This window comes from Propithecus coquereli, unplaced genomic scaffold (assembly GCF_000956105.1).
Source record: "Propithecus coquereli isolate 6110/MARCELLA unplaced genomic scaffold, Pcoq_1.0 Scaffold2, whole genome shotgun sequence".
Classification (NCBI taxonomy): Eukaryota; Metazoa; Chordata; class Mammalia; order Primates; family Indriidae; genus Propithecus; species Propithecus coquereli.
Genome location: NW_012144966.1, coordinates 7,134,585 through 7,158,968, shown reverse-complemented (window position 1 = coordinate 7,158,968; position 24,384 = coordinate 7,134,585). Strand labels below are relative to the sequence as shown.

The window sequence follows — 24,384 nt, the reverse complement described above, 5'->3', positions numbered from 1 at the left end:
TTTAACTGACTGGAAAGAGGCCTTAGCTTATCTGGTTTCACACCCTACTGTTAAACATGAGACCCTCTTCAGTATCTCAGGTAAGTCCTTCTTGTGCTTAAACATCAGCAACAATTTACCATCCCGTTTAGCAGCGGAGGTTCCAGAGACATCCAGGAAAACTATGCGTGAAGTTCAGTCTCTGAAATAGTGTAGATTCAAGACCTAACCTAGGTTCTAAATTGAGTGTGTCAGTATAAAGAAAATTTGAGGTAAACCTATAGTAGAGAAGAAATTATTTTCGCACATTTTTAAACCATACATTTTCCAATTGAAAAGTAATACATGCACATCAATAAAAATTCAGAGAAGTATAATAGAGAAGAAACTAAAGATCAGCCAGAGAAGTCAACCATTCAGAGATAATCACTGTTAATATTTCAATGCCATTCCTCTCAAACATTTTTCTCCGCGCGCGTGTGTGTATGCGCGCGAACCCAGTTCTCATTTCAGATTCTGAGCGTTTACCTATAGTTTTAAATAAATGTTAAGGTTAGATTTAGGCAAGTTCCTCCCCACCCCCAGAAGACAAAGGGCCATTGTCATTTGTTTTTCATAAATTCTGTGGCATAAGCTGATTTTCCTATCCAAAGTGACTGCAGCTTAAAGGGTGATAAGATGGATTTAGTTTCCCATTTTGTAAAATAGCAGGAGGGAGAGTGCACACATCTCCCAGATTTCTGATTAGACAGAGTCAGGGCACCCCGCTGTAGAGGGAAAGACGTGGGCCGCTCCTTCTTAAGGTCTTGTCCAAGGAGGAAACGACCTCTCCTGCATTTGAGCTCTTCTCCCCAACCCGCATGCTTTCCATCCGCATTTTCCTCCATATTTAAATGTACTTGGCAAGGTCTAATTCTCCTGTGGAGTGGATGTTTTCCACAGAACTGTATCAATTTACCTGTTGAGGAAAAGATGTGTATCAAAGAGAGAGGTATCGTTATGATAGAATTTCTCTCTGCAGCCAAAGAGTGCAGTCCCCATGGTGGGAGAAACAGCAAAGGTAAATGACACCGAAGAGTGGTAGAAAATGTGGCTTCAGAATGTTGTGCCTTGTGGGAAAGTGATTAAAATAAAGCTGAATGCAAAGGAGAGATCATTTGGCTATTTTCGAATGCTTCATTGAGAATTGAGAACTCCCAGAACAGTGTGAGATCAAGATTAATGAATCTTGTGAGAAGCGGTGAGCCGCGCTGAAAAATAACAAATCCCTCTTGATAAATCACACAGGGCGGATCCACCTGTGTGCTTGAACACCAGCGAGAGCTGCCCCCTGTGAAGTCCCCACTGCCAGCAGGTGGAGGTGGACCGAGTCACAGGCTCCAGCTCTCCTCTGAGTGTTTGCCTGGAGGCCCCCACCCCCTTTTGTCTTTATTTCCTCTCCTATCAAAACGGAAAACACTTAAATGTCTGATTTCCTTTAGTAACTAGTAGCTGCTTTATAATAATGGCTTTCTTGTCACTAATTTTGGAATGATCCCAGGCTTTAGCAAGATGTGGAGACATTAGAGGGAGCAGAGCAGCAGTGCCCCATATAGTATAATGACATCCCAGAGGTGCCTTGGGGGAGGGGGAGGGCAAAGGTCAAATAGGACCATCTTCCTGAGGTTTCTTTCCCACCATGCCACATCTCTTTCTCCTGAAGGCGGGGAGGGGCCCTTTCTCTTCTGTACGTAGCGTACCCCAAGAGGTTTGTATGAATTACTTGCTCAGTAACTTACCATGCCTTCCTCAATAGTTGTCCTGTAGATCTGAGCTTTTGATTAAAGGTGTTGCACACAGCAGAGACAGGGCTCCATCCAGCTCGGGAGTGGGAACCCTGCCAGGGAGAAAGCTGCAGTGTGGAAAAGTCGGCCCCTTCTATGTTGAGAAGTCACGTTATGTTCCTCCAGCCCTGTGGGAGTTTTAGGGCCAGACCGATACGAACAAATTCCCCAGGTGTGCAGTTTATGTCATCTTTGTCTTTTCCCCCACTCCATATAAATGAGCTTCTATGCCTCAGAAAGAGAGTGTTAGTTTAAAAAGAAAAGATGTTTCATCCCTTGGTCCTGGGAGGAAGGCAGCCACACTTTGGCTGGAACAGTCACTGTCCCTTTTCCTGAGAGTCCTTAGGGTGGGTGGGTGAGTCCACGCTACCTGAGGGCCCAGGACTGGGTCCTGCCTGTGAGGGGCGCCCACCAGTGTCCTCGCTGCACATCATCTCCTCCTGCTGATGCCTTCGTTGCAGTAGCTTCCACCTCTGCTGCTCTGCTAAACTGTTCTCTCCAAGGTCGGTGCCAAACCAGCAAGTCTTCTCCATCCTCTTCTTGCATCTTCTGCAGTGTCTGCCTTCTCCGAGTGGTCCTCTTCCTGCAGTGACATCCGTCCCCGGTTTCTTTTGCTGGCTTCCCATTCCTCCCCTGCCTCCCACTACAACTTCTCACAACTGCGGCTGTTCTTGCAGGCACAGAGCTCCGGCTGTCTGAAGCACAGACGCAGCTGTGAAGCACGGGGACCCTTCCAGGAGAAGGGAACAGGCTGAGGGGGACAGACATCAGAGGCTTCCCTTCCCAGCACGACTGGGTCACTGCTATCCTGCTGGCAAAGCTTTATAACCATTTTCCCTTCACCCGACCTCCTCGAGACTGTCTGTTCATCGCATCCGCCCTTTATCCTGCGGCTCCCCGCTCTTGTGAGCACCCCCAACATCTCAGAACCTCTGGCTGTAGTTACAAGGCATTTTTTAGCAGCTGATTCCCTTTCCTCAAATGGCATCTCACCTGCAACCCTCTTAGCTGTCCAAACCTTGAGCAGAACTGTCCTGGGGATGCCACCCCAGGACCCTCTTCTCATCCTCCCCTCCCTGCACCCAGGGCTCTTTGGAAGTCAGAAAGTACCCAGGAGCACAGCTGGAACTTCATCCGTCTGTGAAGGCCCCACTCAGCTCTCACCTCCAAAAAGATGCCTTTGCTCTCAATCAGAACTGGACGCTCCCTCCTGAACTTGGCGAACCCTTCTGGGCCTCCTGTGTGATTGTGTGACAGTTGAGTCACGTGGATACGCATCTCGTTTCCACTGTGGAGGGCGGCTCCTGGCCGGCTGGAGACACCCCGCCCCACACACACACCAGCTGCCCCAGAAGTGCCACTTGTGCAGCTGTGGAGCAGTTTGTGGGATTCAGGCAGCAAAGCCTCCGGCCTCCGTGGCCGTGGCATTGCTGTGGCCTCCTCAGAATCCAAGGGCAGTCTTGTTGGCAGACTGAAAACTCTTCCTCTGCTTCTCGGGATTGGCTTGTACGCCCAGCGCACACACGGGAACCTAGAGCTTTCGTGCCCCAGATTTCTCTAGCAACCCGGCTTCCGTTCTTGTTCCGTTCAGTAAGCAACTCCTGACCCAGGCTCTACATCATTAGCATATTTCCCTGTGCGGTGGAGCTGGGAGCACGAGTCAGCAGACCAGTACTAGGTCAGAAGTCTCTAGTGCCTGCCCCAAGGCAGAAGCACCCCTGGCCGCCTAAATGTTTATTTGCCTCCTAACCTTGCCAAATCGAGATGTGGATGTCAGTCACAGGCATCAAAGGGAGTGAGGGCACAGACTGAATTCATCAAGTTGGCCACCTAGCTCACCCTGGGAAAGATCAGAGAGATTTCAATTTGAACTGAGTAAAGGGACGAGTTGCCAAGTTGAGCAGAGGGAGTCCCCAGCGGAGAATGAAGGGAAGGTGGGAGGAGGTAGGTGTTGTCTCAGCTGGTGGCTTCATACAGGCCCTCAACTGCACCAAGCCTCTGGCCTTAGCCCTGAACTACCTGCCATTTGAGTCGTGGTAGAAAAGTAGCGTTCACGTTCTGGAAGGGTGCTGTTGATTAGGACTCCCTCGAGTGGGCTGGGGATAATGGTGGGGGCAGAGGTTGGTGGTTAAGGGTCCATGTGGCTTTTGGGTTTGATGCCTCCTGTTCCCACTGCTTCTCACCAGCCCGGTGGCTCCCACCAGGTCCCCATGCCTGGATGAGTGCAGTAGCCTCCCCGCTTCCACTCTTGCCCTCTCACTGCAGTTCTGCCAGAAATGAGCATGTTAAAATATAAATCTAATCTTGTTAGACCCTCTGCTCCAAACCCTCCAGCGCTTCCTCAGACTAAAAGCCATGCCCAAGGGCAGCCCTCAAGACCAGCGTTTCCCAGACCTCAACCCCTTCCCCTCCCTTCCGGGCCCTCCTTGTCCCCTCCCTGTGCCTAGTCTCAGCCTGGGACCCTCCACACCCAGAGAGCCCCACAGCTGCCTCCGCACCTCCTCCTAGGCGTGCTCAGCTGTCACCTTCTCGGAGACGGGCCCACACGCATGGACAATGGCTTAGCTAAGACTCCTTAGCACGTAGGAGCAAATCACATCCTAAAGTTGCTAACTCAAAAGCACTGGGCTTTAGAGAAAACTCAGGTCATTGTGAAGTCATCGAGTGGGTCCATTTTCATTCTTAAAATGAAATAGAAAAATACCAGAGTAAGGATACAGCTTGTTAGTTTCAGTGGTGCGTGTGTGTGTGTGTGTGTGTGTGTGTGTGTGTACTGGGTCACAGTGAAGAATGTGTTTCTTGCCATGGGTCTTAGATCACAAAAGTTTGAGAAACACAGCTTTTGTCTGCCCGTCACCATGCATTTGAAAGGGGACGGAAATCTAGTTGAATGTTCAGAAACCTTTCTTAATGAACTCAGGGTGTTCTGTCTGGCTTGTGGGAAGGCAGTCACATTTAGATCCCGGGCTCGGCACTTCCTCATAGCAGTTCCTAGGTAGTCCCAGCCAAAGATGAAATCATCCTTTTTATGTCCCCTCACAAGCACCCCCTCTCCTCACTGCACGGGCTGGAAGTAGCAAAAGTTTAACACCATCCAGTGTCGGATCGCGGTCTGGACTTCAGGATAGCAGTGAAATGAGCCTCCTGTGTTCCTCAGCTAAAATGAGGCATTCTCACAAGTGACATACTTTGTGTCTTTAAAGACAATGGTCTTTAAAGATTCAAGCCAGCCACTCTTAAACCTTGTTTGGTTGGGGCTAGGGGAAAAGTCAGTCCCAAAATCTCTAAAGATACATTAAAGAGACTTTCTGTTGATTTTCTGCTTTGCTGAAGTGGTTCTAACTCCACTGTTGTTTAGAGCCATCCGCACATTTGATGATGGCAGTGACATTTGTGTCTGCCAGTAAGCAGGGAACCAGAGGACCTTCTTGGCCGTTTCTCGCCTTTGTAGAAAACATCTGTGCAAGTACACCAGTCCCTGAGCATCCAGATTACATCCGAAGCAAGGAACCCTAAGGTGGCGTTGTGTGAAATCGGTATTCTTACACTGTCCTTGGGATCTCGTGGCCGACTGTACGACCCTCACCTCATCTGTTCTCACCTCCAAGTTCTGAACCTTAATAAAGTCCTGATTTTTATATTCGTAAATGAAGGCATAGGACATAAGATTGGCTTTTTTCTTTAATGTTTTAATTAAAGGGGAAAACAAAGCGTGTGTGTGTTTTTTAGCATTTTTGTATTTAGCACAACTGCTCACAGTACAAGAGAGGATAAAAGGTTGATACTGTCAGCAAAAACGGGTTATTTAATCTAGAAATTTTTAGAAGGCTGAGAGGGAATGTGATCGATGCCTTTGAGTTATTGAAAGACTCCCTTGGAAAGCTCAAACTCACTATGTGGCGGCTGGGGGCAGTGTAAGAACCCATTGGTAGAAGGCAGATACTAACACAAGGCAGGAAAAACTTTCCAGTAACTAAAGAGTTTGACCACAGGAACAAGCCGATTGAGTAGGTTCCCTGTGCTTGAGAGGGTTCCAACAGAGGTGGCGTGATGGTCCACCCCCGACAGGAATAGGGCTCTAAGTTAGACGATACCAGGTGCCTCCAGGTATTAAAATTTGTGAGTCGAGGTTTTGGTCTGGAAGAAAGAGGTAAAAAAATATTTTATTATTTCTGAAGAAAGTGTAGTGGCTAAAACAGTGTCATTTTGTGGGGTACCTACTACCAGTGTTCGTGGCATAAATCTTGTGACCAGTTGAGCTTTTTGATTCAATCATATATATTGCTGGTAATGTGTATGCTTTGGAAAGATGAATTAATATTTAACCTCTTGTTCTCTAATTAGGGTCATTGGTTTCCTGGAAGCTATTGTTTGCATAAAATTTGGACAAGATCTCTTTTCTAAGACCCAAATACTGTATGTTGTGCTTTGGCTTCTTTGCGTGGTAAGTCATTACTTTTTTACCAAAAGTGTTAGCTAAGTTCCCATGGTTATCTCTTAAGAAAAGAAACAAAAAAAAAAAAAGAAAGAAAGAAAGAAAGAAAAACTCACTTGTGCACCAAGTTTCCTTAGAAATTCGTAGAAAGATGTTCTACGTGTAAGAACCCAAGACTGGCCACAGTCTGAAGCTCAAGAATAAAACACAGATGACCACACAGCTTCTGAGATGGGTCACCTTGGCAGGTTTACGTCAAACGTCCTCAGCGAGCATGGACACGTGCATTCATTTCACTTGTGGGAATTTGTCTCCACGTGCTGTGCATTTAAGGACTGCCAGGAAGGGACAAGGACGATTACACTGCCCTTTCCTTCATCTCATCATCATGCTTTATGCATTTTAACATACACATCACTGCACACGGGTTTATATACAAAATGACGTATTATAGTTTGTAGGTGATAAAAGATGTTTTGGAAGGAATCAGATTGTGCAATTTCTGCCCTGCAACAAGCCCACTTTATAAACCCAAGCCTGGGTAGGATGAGCTTCCGCTCTGAAGGGAAGAGCGCAGAGGGAAGTCGGCCCAGGCCTCCTGCTCTCTTCTCTGGGACTTTTCCCTCACCTTTAAAATGAAGATCTCACCCTGTTTATACATTTTGTGACTGCCATTCTTCATTTAAATGTTTGAACTTATTATTTTAGAGAAAAATTCTTTTATATTTAAGCTTAAGATTCTTGGTCTAGAAAATTAATTTGGGCTTTTATTAGTAATCACAGAAAATTTCAAACATATCTGCAAGGAAAGAGAATAGATGACCCCCTCATGGAGCCGTCTTCCAGTTTCAACAATTATTGACTCAGGGCCAGTCTTGTTTCCTCTTGTGCTGTACCCACAATCCCCACACTGAATTATTTCAAAGCAGATCCACCTTTAATATTTCAGGACAGGTCTCTAAAAGAAATTAAGAATGCTTTTTTTGTTTAATGGAACCACCATACCATTATCACATCTGAAAAAGAATTAACAATAATTTCCTTAAGATTATCAAATATCTAATCAGTGTTCAAATTATTAATTTGTTTCTTAAATTTTGTAATTTTTAAACAATGTATTAGAATCAGCATCCTCTCATTGTGATTGATTGGCATGGTTTTTAAGCCTCTTCATCTGTAGGTTTTCCCTCCAGCTCTATCTCTCTCTCCCTTGCAGTGTATTTGTTGCAGAAAGCAGCTCTTTTGTCCTAGAGACTTTCCCAGACTTTCCCATCTGGATTTTACTGTTTTATCCTGTCTTGTAATTTATCATATTCTTTGTCCTGTGTATTTTTTGTAAATCAGTAATTAGATCTAGAAGCTTAACCGGATTCAGGTCTAAATGTTTTTTTTCTTTTCCTTTTTTTGGCAAGACTAAACTTTGTATTTTTAAAGTGTCTTTTATTGCCTTTCGTGGTACCTATTTTTAGGGCTACTTGTTAGAAATCCGAAGTGTGCCAAGGTACTGTGAGCCTGTTCTGTCTTGTTTCATCTTGAGCAATAAAAGGGAATAATGATCTCCTTTGTATTTACTTACGGAATTAATGCCCAGTTATATTTTTCCATCCCAGAGTGACCAGATGTAAGGAATTGGTTAGGTGAGCATGTCAGATGTGCCCAGACGTTTTCATCCTATTCTTCCCAGATTTCTCTCTGGCCTGTGCACCTCAAGTCTGAATCGTAATGGGCCCTGACTGTGTGGGCGGCTTCGGGTGCTGTCCTCACTTAGTGCCAGAGAACCACGGGGCCTTCAGGGAGACTGGGCAGATGGGACTTCAGCCACCTGCCGCCCACTGGCCCTGGACATCAGTCACCAGAAATGTCTTCTCAGGCCACGTATTCAAGAAGCCCCCTCTGGTCACTGTTTAAGGCTGTTTTCTGTTGCTATAACAGATTACCACAGACTGGGTAATTTATGAAGAAAAGAAGTATTAGGCTCAGGGTTCTGGAGGCTGGAAGTCTAAAGAGTGTGGCGCCGGCACCTGGCAGAAGGGCAGAAGGTAGAAGTGAACGTGAGAGACAGAGGAAAGTGGGCCGGATTCATCCTTCTTACCTGAAACTCACTCATGCAATACCTAACCCATTCCTGTGCTAATGGCATCAGTCTATTTACTAATATGAGGGCAGAGCCCTCACTACCTAATCACCCCTTAAAGGCCCTACCTCCCAGTACCATTGTATTGGCAATTAAGTTTTAGCATGAGTTTTGGTGTGAACATTCAAACCATGGCATTCCACCCCCTGGCCCCTCAAAACTCACGTTTTTCTCATGTACAAAATGCATTCATTCCATCCTAGTAGCCCCGAAAGTCTTAATTCAGTCCAGCATAAACTCAAAAGTCCAAAGTTCAAAATATCGTCTAAATCAGACACTCATCCTAAGGCAAATTCTTTCTGGCTGTGAGCCTGTGAAATCAAAACAAGTTTATTTACTTCCAAAAGACAATGGTGGGACAGGCATTCCCATTCCAAAAGGGAGAAATAGGTAAGAAGAAAGGGATAACTGGTCCCAAGTAAGTCCAAAACCCAACAGGGAAAACATTAAATCTTAAAGCTGGAGAATAATCTCCCTTGGCTCCATGTTCTACATCCTGGACACAATGGGGGCTTGAGAGGGTACGATAATATAATCTTTCTCCCTCAAGGCTCAGGCAGCCCCACCCTACAGCTTCCCTGGGCTCAGCCCACATTTCAGCTCTCCCAGGCTGCAGTTGGGTGCTGGTGGCCCTACAGTTCTGTGGTCTTGGGGGTAGCCCCACTTCTACAGCTGTGCTTGGCATTGCCCTAGCTGTGGCTCTCTGTGGTGGCACTGCCCCGTGGCAGGTTTCTGCCTGGGCTTTCAGGTGGTCTACGGCATCCTTCGACATCTAGGTGGAGGAAGCTGTACCCCCCCAGCTCTTATGTGCCTATAGAATTAGCACCAAATGGACACTGCCAAGGCTTACAGCTTGTACCTTCCAAAGTGGCAGCCTGAGTACACCTGGGCCCACTTGAGCCACAGCTGGGGCAGCTAAGGAGAACTGAGCTCCTGGGCATTGGGCCTGTGGAGAGTGCCCCAGGCCTGTCCTTGAAACCATTCTATCTTCCTAGAGCTCTGGGCCTGTGATGGGAGGGCAGCCTGCAAGATCTGTGCAATGCGGGTCTTTCTCCTGCTGTCTAGATGACTAGCACCTGGCTTCTTCTATCCATGGCAATCTCTTTAACAAACTGTCACTTGGCCACACCTTTTAATATTCTCTTGTGAACATGCTTTTTCACTCTTCATGTGACCAGGCTATGAATTTTCCAAATCTTTCTGCTCAGCAGAGAAATTCCATCTTTAAGCCATTTTTTTACTCTCACATCTCACTGTATGCTGTCAAAAGTAGCCACACAGCAGCTGAATGCTTTGCTGTTTGGATGTTTCTTCTGCCAGATATCCCAGTTCATTACTCTTAAGTTCTGCCTTCCATAAAGCCCTTGAGCATGGCCACAATTCAGCCAAGGTCTTTGCTACTTTATAACAAGGATGGTCTTTAGTTTCCAATACCTCATTCCTCCTTTCCACCTGAGACCTCATCAGAATGGCCTTTGCTGTCCATATTTCTGCCAGCGTTCTGGTCATGCCCCCTTAAGTCATCTCTAAGAAGTTCCAGACCTTCCCTGCAGCCCCTCTCTCCCTCTGAGCCCTCACCAGAGTTGCCCGTAATGCTCTATTCACAGTAATATTGGCTTTTCCTAGGCTGCTGCTCCAGATTCTTCCAGCCTCTACCCATTACCCAGTTCCAAAGCTGCTTCCACATTAGCAGGCATTTGTTATAGCAACAGCTATATAACAGCTTGGTACCAACTTTCCGTCTGAGTGTATTTCTGTTGCTATAACAAAATACCACAGACTGGGTAATTTATAAAGAAGAGAAGTTTATTCAGCTCATGCCTTTGGAGCTTGAGGAGTCCAAAAGCATGGCGCCAGCATCTGGTGGGGTCATCCCATGGTAGGAAGGCGGAAGGCAGAAGTGAGCACGTGAGACGGGGGGAAGACCAGGGCATTCATGCACTTGTGAGGGCTCATGACTTAATCACCTCTTAAAGCCTCCGCTTTCCGATACCATTAAGTATCAACATGCATTTCAGTGGAGACCCTGAAACCATAGCAGTCACCCAGCCTGCAGGGACCGCTTCAGTCTCTAAGTTTTAGAGACTTTCTCTCTCCATTACTTATTTGACACAGCATATGCCTCCTTAGGTGGATGAGTTTTAATTTGCCATTGTGTCTGTGTGATTTTAACTTCCTGAGGACACAAACCATTTTTATGCTGCCATCCATCTGGGCTTCACTTGGCACGGTGCCTTTTGTCAGTCATTCATTCACAAACACTCGCCAAGTGCTCCGTGCTGCACCTGGCGCTGCGCTCACACAGATAGATGCTGGTGATGATAAGATTTGCTTACTCTGTGCCAGACACCACCACTCATGCTCCCCGTGGAATATGCTCTGACCTCCAAGGCAAGTAGGTAACTCCCTCCTTGGGACCAGGTGCACTTTTTCCCTAACTCTTCTACTTCTAAGCCCAGTGTGATGGAATTTGTTTTGTTTATATCTGTCTGCTCTGTGTCACACTTCTTGCCCACAAAAAATAAGTTTAAATCATTCTCTCGACCCTGCTCTCTGGAGCACAGTGCAAGAATGAATGCAAGAGACAAAGATGGGGTGACGTACAGGCGGGCGAGGACAAGCATGCACAGACAGGAAGCTGAGAGCACCCAGCTTCTCAGGAGGGCTGGGCCGTGGCCTGTTTGGGGAATGAGAGTGACAGCACACTTGGATGAGCGGTAGGATAGGGGTCATCTGCTTAGGAAGGGCTTCGTGTGTCTGTAGTTGGAGCCCCAAAGGTTTTTAAGTGGGAAAACGATGTGGTCTAAGCTGTGTCTCATGGCAGGGTCTAGAGGCAAGATGGGTTGGGGCCAGAGTTGCCGTCAGAGGGTGTTGCAGGGTCCTAGGTGACAAGGAACTGAAGCTGGACCAAGGCAGAGGCTTTGAAGATGCAGAGGAAGGGCTGGACTGGGGAGTTCAGGGTCAGCTGAGCAGGACACCATTCCTCTTATGATAAGCCAGGAAGGGACTCAAGGGTGACTGCAAGGTTTCTAGTCTGTGCCTCAGTGACCACGAGTGCTAGTGACAGACTGGAGGATATAGGAAAAGTCCATTGAAAGGAGGAGGTGAATTTGATTCAGGAGAGTTGGGGTCTGAGGGGCCTTTAGATTTTACAGGTGGACACTTCTGTGTTCTGTCACATGGGAAATTCTAGTCTGTCCAATAATATCGGAAAGATTTGGTCGGTGCTGGAGATAAAAGACTTGGGAGCCCTGCACATGTAGGGCACTATTGAAGCCATGGGATTAGGTTAAGAGGTAGGGGACACACCTCAGGGAGAGAAGCTGGCTGAGGATGGCATTATTTGGAGTAGCCACGTCGAAGAGGCCAGAGGACGAGGAGCAGCCGCAGCTGAGCAGGACCGTGGAGAGGGCGGAATCCCTGGTTAGAGCTATCAGTGATGAGACATGGAGAGGCACCTGGCCTGAAAAGAGGCCATCAGATGGAAGGATTAGGGGTCCCCACTGTGTGGCACATTTAGCAATCAAAGAAGAATAGAAACAAGGTCCTGGCACTTCTTCATATTCATGGCCTTTATTAAAGAGCAAGATTGATCTCAAAGGCAGGAGCAGAGTCGAACATTATTCAGTAAGAGAGTGCTAAGTTACCCTGGGCCTGCCCACCACTCTGAGAAGCAAAGCCCCTAATTGTTCCCCTTGCTTGGTAAGAGAGTGAACCCGGAGCTTGGGATTAACGCGGAAGCAAAGTGCTGGTTAGTAAGCTTCTCCAGCAGTTGTCTGATCCTCATCGATCATCATTGATTCGAGTTCTCGTTACCATAATGTGCAAGCAGGGCTGGGTTCTCTGTTCTCCTCGCTGCCACACCCGTGGTCTGGACTGCCTGGCTCTCGTCCCAGTTTTCTTCTCTCCCCTCCCCCAGCCTCCTCTTTAAACAAAGTTTGTACCATTGCTATTTTAAATCCGGGCTCGGCATTTTAAGTAGGTAGGTGCCTAGATTTCCACAGGTGTGACTGCAAATCCATAAATAACAAGCTTTTGTTTCCTGGAACAAGTAAAATGGGCCTCTTTGTACACAGGTGAAGTGGCAGATGTGGCAATCACAGCAGGCCTTTTGCACGGCGATGCTGAGATAAGCACCTGTTGCTCACCACCTGCCAGTGTTTGCCTGGCCCCGCGGCGAAGCCCGCTCCGCCCCTTCTTTGCTGCAGGAGGGACCCCGCCCCCGCGCCCCACCCCTGACGCCCCCTGCCCGCCCAGCCTGGAGCTGGGGAAGGGAGCGACCCCACGTGCCTGCCCTCTGATGGTCAGAGTTTGCGTGACAGTCTAGTGGAGTGACCCGCCTCCCCTCCCCACCCTGCAGCGCTCGGGTTTGAGAAGGTGGAACCTAACCTCCCCTCGCCCTGTGTGAAACCCGCGGTTTGTTTTGCTGTTTGTAAAGGAGCTAACACATACCTAGGCTTCCACACGGCACGTCTTTTCTAGTCTTTCCCAGTCTTTCCATGCCATGAAAACGGCACATTTAACGTTGGCATATATAAGAAATCTGGGTGGGTTAGAATATGTTAAAGATTAGAAGTCATTTTCATTTTGAAATTTTAATATATTCATTCACTGCCTAATTTTTTAATGGGGGATATGAGCTTTTTAAAAAAAATCCCTAATCTGTAGATGTATGCCAGTTTACATATGGATTTAATGTAAAACAAACTAGTGGCTCTTCCTGTACTTCCTGTCTTCTCTCCACCATGCCACTGTCCCTGTTTCATTGGTGTGAATGCGAAGGCCAGCCGGAACACTCAACTCCTTTCATTTTTGAAACTTGAGATGACATTATGCACCCAGCAGTCAGTCAGTAAATGCTGCTGACTTAGAGAAACGGGGCAAAAGCCCAGTGCAAGCCACAGCGATGAGAGTCCCCAGCCCCTGCCTCCCCTCCCCGTCTGCTCCACCGCCGGACTGTGCCTGTGCCGAGTGGACGCTGTTGGTGTTGGCTGTTCCCACGATGCTTTTCTGTCTTGGGCATGGGATGAATGGATAGAGAAATAAAGCTGTGTGGGCGTAAATCAATATGTGTGTATATCAATAGCCATCCCTAAAACTCAGATCCTGGGGTATCCAGAGACCCGAGTTCTGGCTCCAGTTTTGCTGTGCACTAGCTGTGTGCCCTTGAGAGGGCCATCCACCTCTCTGAGCTTTCATTCCTCTTCTGTAAAATGAGGGAGAATGGAATTAATGATCTCTGAGGTGACCCTTTTAGATAAAAAGTTATGATTCTTAGAACTAAAATTAAGAAGAGAAGGTCTCATCATGATTTTACAGCCATCCCCATGGTTAGGGCAAGATGACAGGTGCCCGGGGAAATGACAGGTGCTCAGGTGTCCACGGGAAATGTAGTGGGAGAGAGGGAGCCTGGACAGCCAGGGTGGCTTGGCGGAAATGGGTTCCTGCATCAAGGAACAGGCCGTCATCACGTTTTGTGCCGGCTGCTTCACCTCCAGTCGGGAAGGTAAGGCCTGCTGAGATTGCTCTGTCCACGCGTCCCTCCCTCCCTCCTCTGCTGCTCAGTCCAGGCAGCCAGAGACTTTCCCATCCTTCAGGTCTTTGATTCTTGTGTTGCCTTTCTGCCCTTAAATTAGAGTCTGTTTCAGGGTGTGGCACAGGGCGGGTGGGTGACTGCAGGGTGGAAGGAGAGGTTATCCCTCCTTCAGAGACCCACAGACCATGCATTTCTCATTTCAGGGCCTTACAGAGCATTTTTATTTTCTCTTTGTTTTTGTATCCACTTAAGCAAGAAGAACAAAAACAACAAGGACTTCAGTCAGGGTGGGGCCCCTGACACTAACAGCCAGGAGAAGCAAGGGCAGCTGCCACCTCCCTGGGTGTTTGTCCTATCGGCACCATTGAGACTCAGGCCGAATGAAGCTTCTTTTTCATTCAAAAACCCTCTTCCCCACAGAAGCTGGCACACTGAGTCCTTATAGGTCTCTCCAGGGATGGGGGCAGAGTAGAGAAGATGGGCCATGAAAAGTGGAACTGCAACACTGTTTGAGAAAGTGCAGCCCACCATATCCCACATCTGAAAATTATTGTGCATTCTGATGCTAGAGTCACACATAGTAACTGTGGTCTCCTCATGCCCCTGGACGAAAGTGTTGGGTACGCCCCCTACCCCCCAGCTTATTTCTTGGGGTCCGATCTCTGCCACGTCCAGCCATTTTGTAACCAGCATCCTTGGGACAGATGGCAGGAGCAAGGTGAGCCATCTTGTGTGTATTCCCATTGAAACTCGGAAGTTCTGGAAGTTCTGGGAAATGGAAAGATTTGGTGCAATGTCATTCATAAAATGGCTTTGTGCTTGTTTTTCTTTTGCAGGCGTTCACCACCTTCCTGTGTCTGTACGGCATGGTGTGGTATGCAGAACACTATGGTCACCGAGAAAAGGTATGGAAGGAGAGGCAGAAATGGCCTTTGTTTAAAATAATCACCCCGTGCTTGGAGGGTTAGCCCCGCGTGTGCATGTAAGAACGTGGCATGGCTGGCACTGTCTTCTACAGCATCAGCGGTGTTGCTGCTGTAGAAACTTCCCCATGTCAGGAAGTCATTCCCTATCATTGCTTTCCCTGCCTGTGACTTCCCTGTTCTGTGGGTATTTTTATCTTCCTTTTGTAAGGTGTTTAAATACTACATTTTTGTTTAAAAAGAAAAAGCTGTGGGAAAGCCTTGGCCCGGTGTTTGGAAGGCTGGGCTTTATTCCCGGCTCTTGTACTCTGTCTGTGCAGGTCTCTTGGTGTGGCCCAGCCTGGGCTCCCCCTCTGCAAATGCTTGCCCTGCCCTCCTATTTGTAGATACAAGGATTAAAGTCAAAAATAGACATGAATGGGTTTAAAACGCCATAGCAGTCTTGTCAACTGCAGTATTTTTTTAAGTAAAAATAACGCTTTCATCCTTTATACCTTTAGTGCTAAGAACTAAAGATACTTTCCAGAAGATTTATTCTATATTAGCTGGGAGAGAGAAGACCCTTGATTGTCTAGCTGGGAAACATAGCATGAGGAGGTTTTGTCACTTGCTAGTGCCATCCCAGCCTGGGAGAGGCAGGGGCAGAACACGCTCACATTTTGCCCTGCCGCTCCTCCCAGGGAGCACACGAAGGGCCACCACTAAGCCTGTCTCTCTCCCTAGACCTACTCAGAGTGTGAAGATGGCACCTACAGTCCAGACATCTCCTGGCATCACAGGAAAGGTACAAAAGGTATCTTTTTCTCATTCATTGTTTCAAACTTTCCTGGGTCCTTGAGATTTGGAATTCATATTTTATCCTCCGAGTGTTGATGATGTGTGCCTGGAAGGGTCTCAAACCTACTCATCGAATGTCTCCTGTCACTTATTAAAGAAACATGCAAAGTGCTCACAGGATCTGCCCGAGAAACTTGCTTTGTAAGAAGAGGCTTCGTGTAGCTCAGGACATATCGAGCGTACACCATCTCAAGTACACTGATGGGAATGTTCTTGGCTTTCATCATGAGCGAAAAGGGTTAGAAAGAATTGTGTATCAAGAGGAAAAGCCTTTCAAAAGAGGTAGATTGGTGTAATCGTATTTATTCGAGAGGCAGAGCAGCACAAGAGAGATTTCAGTAGTGTGGTTCGGGATCCTCCATTGGCCCCTAAGGAGTATTCTGGAAAGATTTGGGACCACTTGGTTATTTTAAAGAATTAGACTTGCGGAATCATGACACTGAGGGGACTTCATTGGACAGTAATTCCTTGTCAATTCTTTTGAGCTGAGCTGATTGGGAAGCTTGGCTGAGGAGAGAAAATTATGATGCTAGAGATTAAATTTTAGCCCACAGAATCACTCAGAGAGACAGGCCGTGGAGAAGAAAGCACTCCATTGCTGTTCTCCGGAGTTCTTTCGGGGTCCCGCTTGTTGAAGTTCTCCCTGGGGAAGACACTAGAGTACACTCTCCTGAGTTGCCGGCCACCTTTTTGGGGATAGTTTCTCCTGAATGACGGAGTCGATCCGTGACCCACTATGGAATTCTTTGGACACGGGTTCCCCAGACTTGTTGTATTTAGAACCATCCCCTTACAGATCGATGTTGGCACTTCCAGGTTCTCTGTTGAAAAGAACTAAGCAGTGATAGAGATAAAATTATTGGATGACATAGTAGAAAAATAGTAAAAAGCAGAAACAAGTCTATAGAGTTGTAAAATAGTCTCCTGATCTAAGCCAAATGCTACTTACAAATGGGGACAAAAGCTCTGGGAACTTTTTTAATGGCTGTCTAAGGTGGTGATCAGAGCCCTGGGGCAGAGAACCCCTGGGCTTGGCTGCTGGGCCAGGCAGGGGTTGATCACAAGCTTGATCTGAGGGTAGAGCCAGACCAGTGCTGCGGTGTGTCTCAGGGCTGTCACGGGCAGCAGTGGCCTGGTCTGGAATGATCCAATGGTAGAGGACATGTAATATCTTTAATTTTGTGATGTCAAGAATCCTTTCCAATGTAGGGTTTAGAAACTCTGGTATCTAGCAGATCAAGGTATGGAGACCCAGGTAATACAACCCTTGGTTACAAGGTGGACACCTATGTGGTTTAATTGTTTCTCATTTGTGCTTCCGTTCCACTTTTACTCTCACCTATGGTGCTTGTCACCATGACCCAGTCTACCCTACGCGGTGCAGGTGCACACATTCTTGGAACCACCCAGACTTTGTGGGGCTGTTTCCTGGCCCCACAGAGGTACTGGCTGTGCTAGCTCAGCACTGGGTTTCCAAGGCCCTGCTTTAATTCACTGACAGGCCACTAGGTGGAGCGCAAGCACCGGGGAAGAGCCTGTCCTCAGGGCAGGCGGGGGGCCCTCTGGAAAGGGAGAGCCGCCACCCACAGGAGCCTGGGTGACGGTGTGCTGTGTGTGTTGTGATTCCTTTGGCCAGGTTCTGAAGACAGCCCACCCAAGCATTCAAGCAACAACGAAAGCCATTCTTCCAGAAGAAGGAATCGACATTCCAAGTCAAAAGTCACCAATGGAGTTGGAAAGAAATGAAAGACCGTGGTTAATCAAAGATGTTCCAGAGAGTGCCTAGAACTGAGAGGGAAACGGAACTCATCTGGACCTCCCTGTTAGGAGGTCAAAATGTACAGCGCAAACAGGAAGAGGAGAGGGAACTTTTGGGGTCATTATTTGAGAGTGTAAGTCTTGTTCCCCACAGACCTGGCCACACAGGTAGCTCACGGCCTGGAGTCCTTTGCCAATTGGGGTCTCTTCTAACTTCGCACTTGGCATGCTGTCACCGGTAGCAGTACAGTGTGTTGGACGCAAAAGGTAGCTATTCACTCACCGCTGCCCAGAGCGGCTCTGTGCTTGCGTGTATTGTGGATGCAAAGTAAACATCTTCATGCAGACTAGGTATTAACCGGATGGTTACGGACTGGTCACCAGTTTTTATTTTTATGAATCTGCCTTTCCATTTGATTGAGCTGTTTTGAGTTCAGGCCACTTTTCTGTCTTTTATTTTGTTGTTTTTATTTGTTTTTAAGTTAGGATGCTTAAAAGCCTTCAGAAACCAGTGCTGAAATCGAAATTGGGGGAGGGTTCCCCTTCTGTCTAGAGAAAAAGGGGGCGAGAGCAGGTGTGATCCTGTTTCGTGACCTCAGTCCCCTTTTTTGAGACATTCACCGCATGGCGGGTGTGCACCAGCCCGAGGAGAGGGAGCTGCCTGCATAGGAACCTCGCTTCAGATCGGAACCTTTCTCGTTCCCCTCCAAATGTCATTTGTCCAGACGTACCCACCGTGCACAAAAGCAAACCCGTCAGAGAGGCAGTGAACACCGCGGCTTCCCCCCAGCCAGGTGCCTTTTTACATTGCATTTGTTTTCATTCCGTGGTGTGTTGGCGACATTGTCTTTTAGTCCCATGTGAGGTGCTGGTGAGTATTACCTTTCGTCTGTGCCATGCTCTAGCTAGAACGTTTACCCTGATCGTTCACCACCTCTGATTTAAATAAAATGATTCACGTTAAAACCCATCAAAGGTCTGTCTCCGTAAAATGCTCATTTCTTTGCATCTTATTGGTATTTTCCATTGTAAGCAATAGCTGTATTTTTCAAGTGACTTTAGGGTAATACGTATGTGTGTGTCTTTATATAGTGAGAAGAAATAGGAAAAAATATGTATTTTAAAGGGCTTGCAGGCATGTACGTACTACTTCTTAGCCTTCCCAGGAGATCAATAGGAAATGAACAACATAGTCACCGTTCTTTCCCATGGTAATGGTTACCAAGTTGGATATTTTTTTCTCTAACAAGAGGCCAGTACCCAGTTGATTAGCTTTCAGATATCAGCTCACTGAAGGCAACCCTTTTGTTCCCTCATTTCACAGAGCACAAGATTTCGATGTCTTTTCTCCATTTAAGGAAATCTTTAACCATAAAAGCATCGTGTTTTTCTTTTTCTGCAAAAGAATTCTGAGGTGAAGGAGTTAAATAAATTATGCATGACTGGGGTCATATCCCGAACTCTGGGCTCTGGACCATTTGGTTTGGAGCCACCCACCGACTGCTGCAGCAGTCTGCACTGTTGGAAGTACGGAGTGGAGAAGGATCTAGTGGTGGCTCAGCTCGCATGGTGAGTGAGGGACTTGGCCGTGATGGATGGGCCACAGCGCCTAGCTCTCACATGCCGTCCAGCCAGCATCTGCTTCCTTCCCATAATAGTGTCCAAGAGAAGCGAAGAGGTACATGCTTCATCAACTTGCCTGCACTTTAATAACCCATCAAAGAGCCCTTTTTAAAACATAGGTACAATTTAAACATGATTTTACTTTGCAGGTAGGTAGGTGTGTTTTGTTTAATTCTGCATTTGCTTTTCTGAGCACCGAGTGCTTTGCACATCCAATACACCATCTCTCCTTCCTCTGCCTGTGGCATATCACTGAGTGTTTGCAGGTTCATTTTTCGGGGGAGCTGAACCTGGTGCTTTGACACTCCTCTGACTGATAGCTCAGCCAAGCCGATGAAGCATGTGTCCTTTCTCCACGGCTGGCCCAGAGGAGGCACCTGTTTAGCATGTGATGAACTGAACTTGACTTTGGCACATGTGAAGGGCAAAGTGCACATGAGACAATTTTTCCTCCATGGCTCTGTAGGAAACAGCCAGGACAGTCCTCAGATACTTTCCATGTCCTTTGAGTTCAAACTTTCTTTTTCCCCTTTCCATAAGAGGTCTTGACTGCACTGGTTTCAAACCCAGAGCTTTCCGTGGCTGGCCAGAACCATGCTGCCATTCCTTTTGGAAGCCGTACTGCTGGGTTTGGCCTACTTTTCCCACCCGTTTCTATGGAAATAGACCTCACATTGATGGAAATAGAATACATGGTTCAGAATCATCATCCAATATCTGAAATGATTTGATTGTAAATTATCTCATGTTCTCCATTCGCAAACTGCCCTCCTAAAGACACCATTGTTTTGGGCATAAAGCACAAAGAACTTTTTATAGATTTTTCTCCTTAAGTAGCATTGTATCGAGTGTTAGGTTCTTTTCCTTTTTTGTCATTCTTGGTCCTTCCAAGGCCTCTCCCTGCTTTTCTTGTGTCTGTTTTCACCACCTGTAGAAGCCTTGGCCAAACTGCTGCCTTGGCAATGCTGGGATGTTCCGTTGACCTATTAAGCATTTTGATGATACATGACATCCTGTAAATGCCAGTCTTGTTGTCACTGGGACAGCTTCTACAGTAAGCTTGTGAGGAAGGTACTCACCCAGGAGAAATAAAATAAAATCTATTACCAAATACATCAGCCTTAGCCCTATTGGTCTTCCCTCACCCTTTGGAATTGGGTTTCTGGAGTATTTGGGGTATAACAGTGCACTTAGAGAGGCCCTCACAGGGTCACTGAGGAGGAGAGGAGGTTGGGCACAGAAGGGGAGACTGAACACAGGGTGGGAAAGAAAAAATGTAACCACTGGAAGCCAGACTGAAGTGAGCTGGAGGATGGTAACTCCCATGCTCTTTGGATTGTGCTCAGTGACTGCAGCGGAATTCCCGGGCCCACCACCGCCTTTAACCAGGTGGGTGTTGTCTGTATGGTTCTTGTTATGACAGCTAGAAATCCCATAGGTAGACTATTGCAGTGCTCAATACATTTCCCATTTATGTTTGAGATCAAGATGTAAGGAGAGCGTTTGTCAGTGTTCTGCTACGTAGTGCACCACTTTTCTTCATGTGTGTATGTGCATTTCCAGGATTGTATTAGAGATTTGGTTCTTTGCAAGGGTCAGTATTTGGTAGTGGCTGAGACAAATGGGCTGCAGACTTGTTGCTTACCCATAACAATGAGATTTTGACATTTCCCTTATCACATTTTATTTTAAACCTGATGGTAGGACTATCATAGGTGAAGCTTGCAATATTTTTAAAATTGAACTTTGGTATTTAATGCATTAAATAGGGCTTTTTAATTTTGCTGTTTTCTATGAATTTAAAGAAATTATTTATTGACGCCTACCAAAGAAGGGGAAAAATAGTTGGATATGAATTTAGTTTGCAGGAAGGCCAAATTGTAAAAATCTTTTTTGTCTCCATTGTTCATTAAAAAACGCCTTTAGTTCATTTCAGAAATTTCATCTGTGACTTTGTCTACTCTGATATTCCCCTTCTTGCCACTTGTTGGGTGGAATTTTGAGAAAGTATTTGTTGTCACAGTCTAACACTTCCAGGGTTTGCAACAGGTCCAGGTATCTCATGTGACTAAGGCCTCACGTGACTAAGCTTAGTCTATACCTTGTAAACTCTGACACTAGTGCTACTCTTGTTGAACACTGGTCTGTCTCCAAATTCAGCACACCTGGCTGGCTGCAGCAGTGGGTAACAGGCAAGCTTCCTGCCTGCAGTCTTAGCAAAACGCCCTCCTAAACCCCCAGCATTACTGTGCTCTTGCAGCAGAGAGGAGAAGGGTGTTGGCAAATCCATCCCCATCTCAAAAACCCAGTGAGGACAGTAATGTTATTCAGAAAATGGAATTTGCCCAAGGGTTTTGCTTTCACAGCTGATGCAACCAACCACCCAGCCTCTTTAACTGACCAGGGCTCAAGCTTGTACTTCTTGTGCCCAAGTGTTAATTACTGGTTTACTTTGTTATTGGAAAACTGAAGATGTCGCACTAATGCGGGTCAAAACTGTGGGCACCAATAATGCCCTGTGATGGCAGAAACGTTTGCTCAGAGCCGCCGACTTCCTGCCCCTGGGAGCAGTGATCCCAGGCCTCCGATACCCGTGTTACCAGCGTAGGGTGTGTCTCCCTTTCTGGACGCTGAGAAAAGGAAACTCTTGTGACTTTACAAACCACGGGAAATACAGTATGTCTGCCTTTAAAAGATAAAAAAAAAAAAAAAAATTAAATTTGAGACTAAAAACCCAAAATATTGCATTTTCATGTCTGAAGTATACACACAATAGCCTTAATTAAGGAGTCAAATTGCAGGCAGGGTTTACGTAACAACGCAGGCTGGAAATCTGGGCTGTCAACCTCACTTTTCCCACTCGCCTGACGAAGGGCTGTTTGGCGCATTCTCATCAAGCCAACTGTGTGCATCATGGGCTGATCAGGGATTTTACCGGAGCAAACTGGGAAAGGATTAAGAAAGCTCTCCAGCTTGCAAAATGTTTAGGATCCTCCACCTTCTCTTAGAGTGGATGGAACCCAGGCCAGCAGCAGGGGAGTAAGGATTGTCTAGGGCCTCTGCTCACCAGTCTCCTGGACCAAGGCATTTGGAAGATTGGAACCTTCCGAACACCCCTGTTTGGGGGTTTCAGCACCCGCGCCCTCTAGTCCCGGACTCCTAGTGGCCGAGCTACTTTGCACACAGCTTGCACACAGAGCACACAACCAGTAGGGGCCGCTGCAGATCGCCGCAGAGCCTGAGGCTCTTTCTCCAGCCCGGCTTGTTCCCATCACCAGCCCACAGCCCCAGGCGTCCCCGCGGACTCCGTCCTGACCGGCCTCCGCAGCGGGCAAACGGATGGCGAGGAGCTGGCTCCTTTGGGCATCCCACACCTCTGCCTCCCTCTCCTCCTTGGAAGGAGACTCAGATCTCAGGTGCTCGCTTTATTAGAGATGGCCAAACCTCCAAGCCACTCTCCAGATGTTGGCTGCAGGTGTGATTGCTGGTTGTGAGCTCAGTGAAAGGAATAACTGGTGTCGGCCTTCAGTGTCTCCCGTGTTGCCCGGCCTTGACATCCCGTTGTTTCTGTGGCCCAAAACGAGCCAAGACGCCATCCCTTGAAGCGGGGTCCCCGTACCTCCAGGTGGGTTCATTTCCTGATGTTCTGACGCATTCTGCGAACTGTCAGAAGGCAATTCCTCTCCCCTGTAGCAGCCCCCTCTGTCCTCGGGAATGTGATTTACAATCTGGTGAGGCCATAAACCGCTGCTTTTCACTTCTGAAAAGCAGCAAAGTATGGGAAAGAATGTAAATTATAAATACTGAATTCCTATGGTCAGCAATAATGTTATGGCCTGGGTGGGTTATTTTTTTCATATGGTATGCATATGGCTTTAATTTCAAAGGGGCTGGGTCCTCCCCCCACCACCACATTTCCAGGGAGAACAGATAACAGCAAAATGTCCTGCTGAGATAGTGTTTTTCCAAAATGAAAAAAATAACATTTCTTTAATGACTCATTGGCCAAATACTTTGAAATGCCACTCTTCACAGAGGGGGATGGGATGGTAAGGGACAGTGACATTCCCATACTCGCCGGCCTGGTGATCTAGTGTCACTCTGCCCCAAAACAACCCCCAGTGTTCTCACTTAGCAACCTCCCAATTTTAACTCTCTAGGAGGAGAGTTTCCTGTAAGATTTTTGAAATTCTCTTCCTCTTTTATCAGTCAGTGTTCCGCTCGCTAACTGGGAACAGACTTCTGATCGCTGCCACAAGCAGTAAAGACGGCCACAAAGCTGTCCTGAAGACGGAAAGGCGGTGTGGGTTTGAGTTTTCATTCCAGCGGTGGGTCAGCTCCTGGCTGGGATTTCACAAGCTGGGCCTCAGCAGCCCCTTGCTCTGCGGAGGTGGGAAGGAGCCGCTGGTCGCCACGTGAATTCCTGCTGCTGTTCTCAGACCACAGAAGCCAATGCGTGGTATAGCTCTGCTGGTGTTCAGCATTTTTCCCCTTAAACCCGGCCTCGTCCCGGTTCAAAATGATGAGTGAAACCTGGAAAAACACCCAGGGCCCAGAGTTCCCAAGCTACTGTTATCACAGCCCGAGTCTGCCCGAGCATCTGTTAAAGTCAACCAGCCCATGTTTTTCCTGGTGTGGTCAGTAAGTATGCTGACGGGGGGCAGTGTGCGCAGTGTGCGTGAGAATGGGGTGCCCAAGATCGCAAGCGCATCCACCCACAGAGACAGATAATCTCAGAATCACCTATTCACTCACCCAGGGTGCCTTCCTCTTGTTTTCTCTGGACCAGATTTGAGTCACAAAATGCCAGGCTCAGCTTAAGTGTGGGGCTAGTCGGGCCACACACAGGGCATGAAGGAGGGGCTGTTATGGCTCTCAAAAGTGTCCAGGTGGGTGTGTATGTTTTGGGTCACCCAGATACCCTCAGCCACAGGTCCGTTCCTCAATACTGTGTCTCTGCCTAAAAGTTTCTGTTTATGTACATCCAAGAAATTTCAACGGAAAGGAGATAAGCCGAACAGTGATATCCATAGAAAATGTATACGTCAGCCTCGTATTTGGAGTAAGGGTTTTAAATTAAGCCGTTCAAAGGAAATGACAGAATCAGAGTTCTGAAGTAATGGATGCTCCAAAATGTGATTGTCGGCGTGTGAATTATCTTGTCACGAGGTTTTCAGGCAACATTGCTGTGAGCAGCAGAATTGCCGTTGAAGTTTGGAACAATGGCATAAACGTAACTTCTGTTTCAGAGCTGGTCAGCATCATGAAATTGCACCCAAAATGGGTATGATAGAGTTGGCCCAAGAACAGAAACAAAAGTCTACATAATAGGTGAG

General features: G+C 47.2%; 1 protein-coding gene across 1 annotated transcript in view; it reads left to right on the top strand.

The window, feature by feature from the left end:
- PTDSS1 (phosphatidylserine synthase 1) overlaps window positions 1-18,384 on the top strand; it is a 70,745-nt gene extending 52,361 nt beyond the window's left edge. Inside the window, exons 10-13 of the mRNA XM_012643640.1 lie at window positions 6,147-6,246; window positions 14,744-14,812; window positions 15,554-15,623; window positions 17,304-18,384. Of these exons, the coding sequence (XP_012499094.1) occupies window positions 6,147-6,246; window positions 14,744-14,812; window positions 15,554-15,623; window positions 17,304-17,413 (349 nt within the window). The 3' untranslated portion in view covers window positions 17,414-18,384. The remainder of the gene's footprint in view (window positions 1-6,146; window positions 6,247-14,743; window positions 14,813-15,553; window positions 15,624-17,303) is intronic.
- Window positions 18,385-24,384: the final 6,000 nt, after the last annotated feature.